At 62.1% G+C, this 7,951-nt stretch overlaps 1 protein-coding gene across 1 annotated transcript in view; it reads right to left on the reverse strand.

The window, feature by feature from the left end:
* GRK2 (G protein-coupled receptor kinase 2) overlaps nt 1-2,364 on the reverse strand; it is an 8,558-nt gene extending 6,194 nt beyond the window's left edge. The window contains exons 1-6 of the mRNA XM_045297153.1: nt 2,263-2,364; nt 1,368-1,441; nt 1,133-1,234; nt 960-1,034; nt 799-860; nt 24-130 (exon numbers count right to left, since the gene is read on the reverse strand). Coding sequence (XP_045153088.1) covers nt 24-130; nt 799-860; nt 960-1,034; nt 1,133-1,234; nt 1,368-1,441; nt 2,263-2,326 — 484 coding nt within the window. The 5' untranslated portion in view covers nt 2,327-2,364. The remainder of the gene's footprint in view (nt 1-23; nt 131-798; nt 861-959; nt 1,035-1,132; nt 1,235-1,367; nt 1,442-2,262) is intronic.
* Nucleotides 2,365-7,951: the final 5,587 nt, after the last annotated feature.

Below are 7,951 nucleotides of genomic sequence, written 5' to 3' on the forward strand. Positions count from 1 at the left end.
ATATGCCCACCCTCTGCACACACCCACCTGCCCGGGCTGCCTCCAGGGGGCGCCCTGGCTCGAACCCCACCCACTCACATGGATGTTGAGCTCCACGTTCTTCCACTGGCAGAAGCGCGTGAATTTATCGCTGCGAGAGAGAAAGCTAGCTTGGATGGGCCCCGGAAGGGAGCAGGGGCAACACCCCAGCTCAAGTCTCTGTGTCTGTAAAGCGACCAATGGTCCAGACAACCCTGCTCAGAGAGCAGCCTGGGAGCTCTCCACCCTGGCCACCCACAGGACTACAGTTTGGGCTTGGCCACCTCTGTGGCTCCTGCTGTGGTCAGCGAAGCTACACAGGAGGCCACCTAGTCTGCTGCCATGCCCTCAAGGTGCCTTCCTTCCCCGCCCCTGCTGGTGCATCTCCACTCTGGGTGCACCCACGCCCTGGGACGCCCTTTTCACGGCTGGGCAGCTCTGGCCCTGAGTCAGCCACCCCTACTTCAAGCTGAAGTCTGCCTGACCAGTGGGCTCTGCACCCACCTACCACAGGGCCCAGGAGGTGTGAGGCTGTCCATGGGGGTTACTGGGCAGCCTGTGAGACGCCTGTTGCTGGCGAGAGTGGGGCAGGCCACATGGAGGAGACGGTGACTAGGAGCCTGCCTGACCTCCCGGGAGTCTCTGTATCAGTGCCCAGGGCCTGGCTGTATTAGGACCCAGGTCCCACGGGCCGAGTCTAAGGCCGGCTGGCCTCCTTCCTCCTCCCTCCACCTTCACCTCCTCTCAGACCGCCCTCCCCTCCCTGTGCCCGGCACTCACCTCTCGATGAATTTATGGAACACGTCCCCTCGGAGGTTCTGACAAATCTCTTCAATATAGGGCTGGGGGGAAAGCCCGAGCATGATGGAACTGCATGTGACCCAGACCCTTGCCCAGGGCTGTCCCCGAGCGGGTGGGCAGCAGGAGGGGACAGCGCTCACCTGGAAGAGGTCTGGTGGCACCTGCTTCTTTGCCAAGTGGCCCTGGACGTGCTCGGTGGCACTTTTTGAGAAGGGCTGGGGGAGAGGGAAGGGCTGTGAGTTCTCAGGGTCTTCTCCCCTCCCAGCCGCAGGGCTGCTCGGACGGGGTGGGGTGGGGTGGGCGTGGCACTCACATGTGAGCAGGCTAGCAGCTCCTTCATGATGTAGGCGTCAAAGATCTCCCGGCTGCACACCAACCGCTCCTCCTCAGTCTCCAGCTTCTCATATTTCTTGATCTAGGGGACGGGGTTCCCTCCTGTGGTCTTGAGCCCGACAGTGAGGCTACGCTCCCCAATAGCCCACCCATCCTGGGGGCATCCCCACCTCACCCTGCAGTGAGAGCCCCCACCCGGACCACCTGCCCAGTACCTCCTCGTAGAACTCCACCAGGGGCTTGGCCTCCTCCAGGTGGTTCAGGCAGAAGTCTCGGAAGAGCAGGTATCCTGAGAGCAGGGAGGTGTGTCACTGGGAGGCCCCGCCCCTTCTGAGCGTGACCAGGGGGGATGGCTCTGAAAGCTGCCCCCTCTTGGGGGTCAAGCAGGGCTAATGGAGGGCAGCTGGTGGCCACCGTGTCTGAAAGGTGGGCCTGGTTTTTCATGCGGGGCCTTGAAGTGATATGTGGATGGACGGAACGACAAGATGCTTTTCCCATCCCTTACCCAACCCTCCCATGGTCCCAGGAGGAGGAAATCTTAGGGCTCAGGGAGGGAAAGCAGCTTGCCCAAGACCACACAGCACAGGCCAGGGGCCCAGGCTGTGCTCCCAACTCAGGCGCCTGGGCACCCCCTGGTCAGGCCAGGCCAGACTGGACCCTTCCCTTCATCAAAGCCCCTCTGGGTGGGCCGGGCCCACATGGGGCAGCAGGTCAGTTCCACAGCAGGGGCGCCTGCAGCCGGAGGAGGCCCAGGGCCAGCATAGGCGACCACAGCTCCGGGTCGGGCAGGCGGCACAGGAAGGGCCCCGCCCCTTCCTGTCAGCCCTAACAGCCAGCGAGCAGCTGCGGCCAAGGGGAAGCTGCGACTCTCAAAAACAAAACCCTGAAGGAGGAACTTCACTGGAAGGCCACTGGGCCCCACCCCCAGGACAGGGCTCCCAGGGCCTGCTGCCAGGGGCAGGGAGGTGCGAGGTCAAAGCCCTGAGGTCAGAGCCCCAGGGGAAGCAGACACTGGGTGGGGCTGGGGGTGGTGGTGGTCAGTCCGAGGTCCCCAGGCCTGGGCAGTGGGAGGCATGGTGGACACACACACACACACACACACACACTCACCTAGCTTCTGGGAGAAGATCTTCTCAAAGACCACCTCGCCCCTGTCCTCCAGGTACTTCTGCATGACACTGCGGATGCTGCCAGAGGGGAGAGAGGTGAGCTGGCTGGGCACTGGGGTGCAGGCTGGGGGCCTACAGGCTCACTGACCCCCTGCTGGGACCACGAGGCACACCAGAAGTACAGAGGGGGCAGGGCTGGCGCCCGCCACCAGAAATCTACACACCACCAAGACTCTGCCCAAAGCAGTCCCTGATGCCTGGTAGCGGCGCGGGAGGGGGGCAGGGGGGAGCGCAGGCTTTGGGCACACAGCCAAACTCCCCAAGCCAGGCCGACTGGTGAAGGGCCCACACGGTGGAGTATTACTCAGCCATAAAAGGGGCTGGACCACAGACATGCTGTGACTTGGAGTGAGAGAGAGCAGTCATTAAAGAGGCGGGAGCCCCAAGATCCTAAGTCTCTCAACAGCCGACCTGAGGTCTGGGGGTTGCCAGGGGCTGGGGGAGGGATGGCAGAGAGGAGCCGCTAATGGGTAAATGGGTTCGGCTTTCTGGCTGGGCTGGAGTGGCTGCCCACCGTAATGACCTCACTAAAAGCCGACTGGTTCACTTGGAGAAGATTAATTTGTCACGTGGATTTTATCTCAATTAAAACACGCAAGTAAGTGATCACGTCAGATTAAAGAAGGCCAGGCCTAGGCTCTCTCCTCCCTAATCCCTGCTGCCTGCTGCCCAGTGAATTCTGACCTGTTCTCGCGTGACCGTTACGGAAGCAGGTAGCTGGGCGTTTCTTGCACGGTGCCAATGGGCGGATCCAAACTGTCAACCTCTAGGCTATTAGTGGATGCAAGCCATTTGTGCCACTGTTGGCTAATGATGTCCGCTCCATTTGTGCCTCTGTTGGCTAATGACGTCCGCTCCCCATGGCCCACCCCAGCTGCCTGGGTTGGGGGAGGGGGCTGCAGGGAAGTAGCTTACCTTATGACTGCTAAGGCCCAAGCTCCCTGTCCTCGGTTTACTTGTATGCCACCCACCCACTGCTAAGCACACTCCGGGCCTCAGATGCCAACAGCAGCTGTGGACACAGCTGGACTCCTGAGGCTCACAGCTGCCCATGCTAAGGGCTTAGATGTGGGGTCTCCAGCAGGCCCCCCCCGGGAAGGGCAGCTGTCCAGGCAGAGGCCCCCTTGCTTCATATAGCCCCGCCTTTGTCTCCAGGGCTGGCCTGGCCACCAGGGCTATAGGCCAGAACCTGGAGAGGTGCTGTCTCCTGCAGACAGTCCTGGCCCCCTGAGCAGGTCCTCCTGGGTGCTATGAAGTTGGAGAAGGTGACAGCAAGCCACCTGGTTTGGGTGGGGCAGGTGAGGGTCGGTGGAGCAGAGGGTTGGGGAAGTGGGTTCAAAGCCTGGGAGAGGGCAGGTCTCCTCTCAGAGGCTGGGAGATCAGCGGCTCCAGGTTGGGGATGGGTCTGGAGGAAGGAGACAGGGGACGGCTGGGGGCGGTTCCCAGGCCCTTGCTTGGGTTGGAGCCCCTCACAGGCAAGGCCGGCCAGCCTGACAAGAGCAAGCACCGTTGTCAACACACACACACACACACACACACACACACACACACACACACACACTCTCACTCTTTCTCTCTCTGAAGCTGTGGCCCACTGGGGAGAGCTGGCTCCAACAGGAAGTCAGGAGGCCGAGGACAAGGATCGCCTCTCGTTCTCTCCTGCAACTACCTCAGCCAGACTCTACCTACTAGCAAGTGATGAGCTCTGGGCCCAGACCCAGGTGCCACAATGCGGCGGTGCCACGGGACGACAAGGACACCCTCGTCCACTCTGACACATGCTCTGCTCCTGAAGCCACACGCTGGCTCACATTCACCAGTCAGGCCTCGTGGGCCGCACGGGGACATGGGGGACAGAGGGCCAAGCATCTGACCACTCCTCGGTGCTGCGGGCAGGCTGGAGGCCTGCGTCTGACGGCCACCCTGAGCTCTGTGGCTGCCCGGGTGAGGGTGCCAGCATTGTGGGTGCTCGTCTGGACCTTCCTGCTGACCCACTGAGTTGAGGGCCAGGCTCAAGCAAAGGCAGGTCTGGAGGTGCAGGCCGTGGCGCCCTGAGACCACTTGAGGGCTGCTGCCTGGACTCACCCCCACTTTCACATCCTCAACTCTCATCCCCCTGCTGGGCAGGGATTGGACCAAAGCAAGGGAGACGTAACAGTCAGAAGATGCCAACTTGCCCCCAAAGTGCCTGGTGTAAGCCCCCAGGCATTGGGCCCATCACTGGGAAGTCCCCCTGAGCTCCAGGCTGTATTCCTGGGAGTTGTCTTAGCCAGGGCTGCAAGGTGGGGTGCCCCATCAGTACCTGGGATCGGCCATCCTGGCATCTACCCCCACTCACCGCAGTGGCCCTGCAGGGAAGACCTTCTAAAGCACTGATTCTCAGCCTTCCTCATGCCGCAACCCTTTCACGCAGTTCCTCACATGGAAAATAAAATTATTTTCGTTGCTACTTTATCGCTGTCATTTTGCTACTGTTATGAGTCGGGCAATCCCTATGAAAGGGTCGTTCAACCCCCAAAGGGGTCGCGACCCACAGGGTGAGAACCGCTACTCTGAAGGGACACTGCTCCCAGGGCTGGAGCCAGCCAGGCATGTCCTCCCCCTTGGGGAGCGTGGGGCAAGGACCAGGCAGGAGGGGGCCTTGTGGCCCGGCCTTGGCGCCTCCCAGCCCCCCACCCTACCCCAGCACTGCATGCTCTTCCTTAAAAAGGAGAAAAAAAGAAAAAGCTTTTTGAGGAAAACAAACATTCCCCGCCCCAAACCAAACACAAGGTCAAGCCTGAGAGGAGTCCTTGACTGGGAGGTCCCCAAAGTGGCCATGTTGGGGTTTCCTGTTTATCCCTGCAGGGCTGATGGCCACAGGGGGGTGGCAGGTTGAAAGGACAGTGGTCTGAACGCCTCCCCTCCCGACAGACACCGAGCAGAGTCGGAGTGGCAAGGAGCCGCCGGGAGGCTGCATCTCCACCCCCAACTGGTCATGCACCCTGGTCTGCGGGAGGACGGGCCGAAGATCCAGACAGAATCTTCGGAGAAACCATGGCCAAATATTCCCAGCAGAGCTCCCTGGGTTCCCGGCCCTCCGGGAAGGCCCTCGCCTGCCCCTTTGGCCTGCAGTCAACAGGTGTCCAGGCTTGGTTTCCAGCTGGACTCTTGGGGAGGCCAGGCCAGGCTTTGAAATGGCTAGTTCCCCATTTGCAAATGGAGGATGTTGACAAAACGCTGAGTCGCCCTGAACCCAAATGGGCGCGGAAGAAGCCGGAAAGGCGCTGCGCCAGAGAGGAGCTCCCCTAAGACAGTGGCTGGGCCGAAACAGACGGCCCCCAACCTGCGGAGAATGCTCCCAACTGTGACCCTGCAGCTTCCAGAGCCTTCTAGAAGGAGGCCATGTGCCGCCAGGGGGATTGTCAGGGCTCTGCTAACACTTGTCACATTCTTGGGGTGGGGCCTGGGGCCCAGCCCTGTCCAAGGCTGAACCCCAACACTCGGATCCACCTGAAACTTTTGGGGTTAGCCCCAGTGCATAGCACCTCATACCTGCCCGACCACAGGACCCTTGGGAAGGGGGTTGAGTGCATAGCCCCGAGAGCCTGTGTCCCCACCTCGAGGGAACTGCATGCTGACGCAGTTGCTGGGGGGCAAGCTGGGAGTGGGGTGGGGTGCATGTGGCTGAGAGCTGGGGCTGGGCAGCGCACAGGAAGGCAGAGATGAGTGTTGGGGGGGGGCCTTCTGGTCTCGTCTGGTGCCACATGGTTTGGAGGAAAGCAGGGTCCCACACTCTGCGGGTGCGCACTGTGACCCCACTCAGGCCAGAACGGCTGGCGTGACTGACGGTGCGGAAATGGAGGCAGGTGGAAGCTGAGCATCCTGTCCTTGGCCCCACGAGGGGCCAAGACATGGCCCAGCCTCCCTAAGACTCAGCCTCCCTCCAGTGCAGGGGCACGGGAGCACATCGGCGGGGCGCAGGCCCAGCCTTTGCCTGCCTGCCTGCCTCGCTTCCCCACCCCGACACGTGTCCAAGCCTCGGCCCTTGCTCCACGCGTGACAGGGCAGTTCAGGCTGGGCACGGCCAGGGCCCGGGAGGCAAGTGTTCTGGGGCCAGCGGAGCAGAGCCGTGGCCTCGGCTGAGATGCTCTGCGGTGGCATTTCCAGGAAATCTGGCACTGAGGTGGCAGGAGGAAGTCCCCTGGACCTATTTCTCAATGGCTCTCCCTGGGGCTGACAATGTCCTCAGAGCTCAAGGACGGGGCCCCAATCCAACGGAAAGACCAACCCCAACCACCAACCTCAGAGCAAGGCGAGGGTGGGACAGAGAGCGACACCCTCCCACACAGGAGCCACCACGGGTCCCGGGGCCACATCAGAGCCGTGACGTGCTCGCTAGCTCGCTCACTGGGGGCATGGGCCGAGGCACTCTGGTGGCCTGCCACGTGCCTGGGCACCTGTGTGAGAGTGCCCTGAGGCCCCCTGCCCTGCGACCTCACTGCCTACCTGGCAGCCCCAGCCTGGGGTCCAATCAGAGACCACCCACCCTTTCTGTCACTGGAGCTGCTGGCCTGGCCACACCCGCAAACCCACTGGACAGACCAATGGACTCTGTGCCTGCTTGCGGGGAGCAGGGATGCTACCTACGCAGGATGGTGCCATCTCAGCACTCTGCTTTCTGCGTCATCGCTGGTTTCAAAGAGATGGGGTCTGAATGCCAGAGGGACCCCATCAGTGACCAGCAGGGGTCACAGACCCCCTACTCTCCCTACCTGCTGCCCCAGGGCCAAGTCACTGGGGGAGAGGGCCCTGGTACCCGTGCTGGGTGGGATGGAGCTGGTCACGTGCTCTGTTGTTTGTTCAGAGGCAGGAGCGGAAGATCTTGGAAGCAGCGGCCCCCTCGGAAGAGCTGACCTGGCTGCCTGCAGCTCAGTCACGGGGAATTTACTCTGAGGCTCCACCGTGCATTGGTGGGATGAGTCCAGATCCCCTCGCTCGAATCCCACCCTGGCCCCACAGTGGGCTCTGCGCCCTCCGAGTCCGTTCGCCATGAGAACTGCAGGGCGGTGTGCCACTGCATGGCACCTCTGCCAGGAGCTGTGGGCTCTGGAAGGGCGAGCAGACGGGAAACGGCAGCCCAGAGACCCATTCCCAGGGTGCGACTGCAGCTGCCGGGGGGGCCCCCCCCCGGGAGTGACTACCCACCAGCAGATCATCTGGTTTCAGGGGCGGGTGGCAGGGCGGGAGGGAGTGGAAAGTTCTGGGTGAGGGATGCAGACCGCAGCCGGCAGGAGGTTGGTTGTGATGGAGGGAGGGGAAGGGATTGGCGAGGAGACCAGACCGGTGCCCCCCACCCAGTGCCTCAGACCAAAGACAGGAAGCCCTGGCTACAAAGGGTTAACAGGAACGAAGCCAGAGTGAGGAAGAGGAAGAGTGGGTCTGGGGCGACAGGAAGGAGGAAAGGCATGGTGGGGGAGGGACCAGGAAACACCAAGAACACGGGGCTGCAAGAGGCCTTCACTAGCAGGGCCACTGGGGCCACCTCCGTCCCAGGAGGGCCCTGCTCCCTGGCATCCGTCCCACCCCCACCCCGGGTGCCTGGAGCCCAGAAAGCAATTACGGGAGGCCTAGGCGGCCAGATTAAGTAA

Source organism: Echinops telfairi, unplaced genomic scaffold (assembly GCF_000313985.2).
Source record: "Echinops telfairi isolate 266 unplaced genomic scaffold, ASM31398v2 ScPeMD7_7417;HRSCAF=8455, whole genome shotgun sequence".
NCBI classification, from domain to species: domain Eukaryota; kingdom Metazoa; phylum Chordata; class Mammalia; order Afrosoricida; family Tenrecidae; genus Echinops; species Echinops telfairi.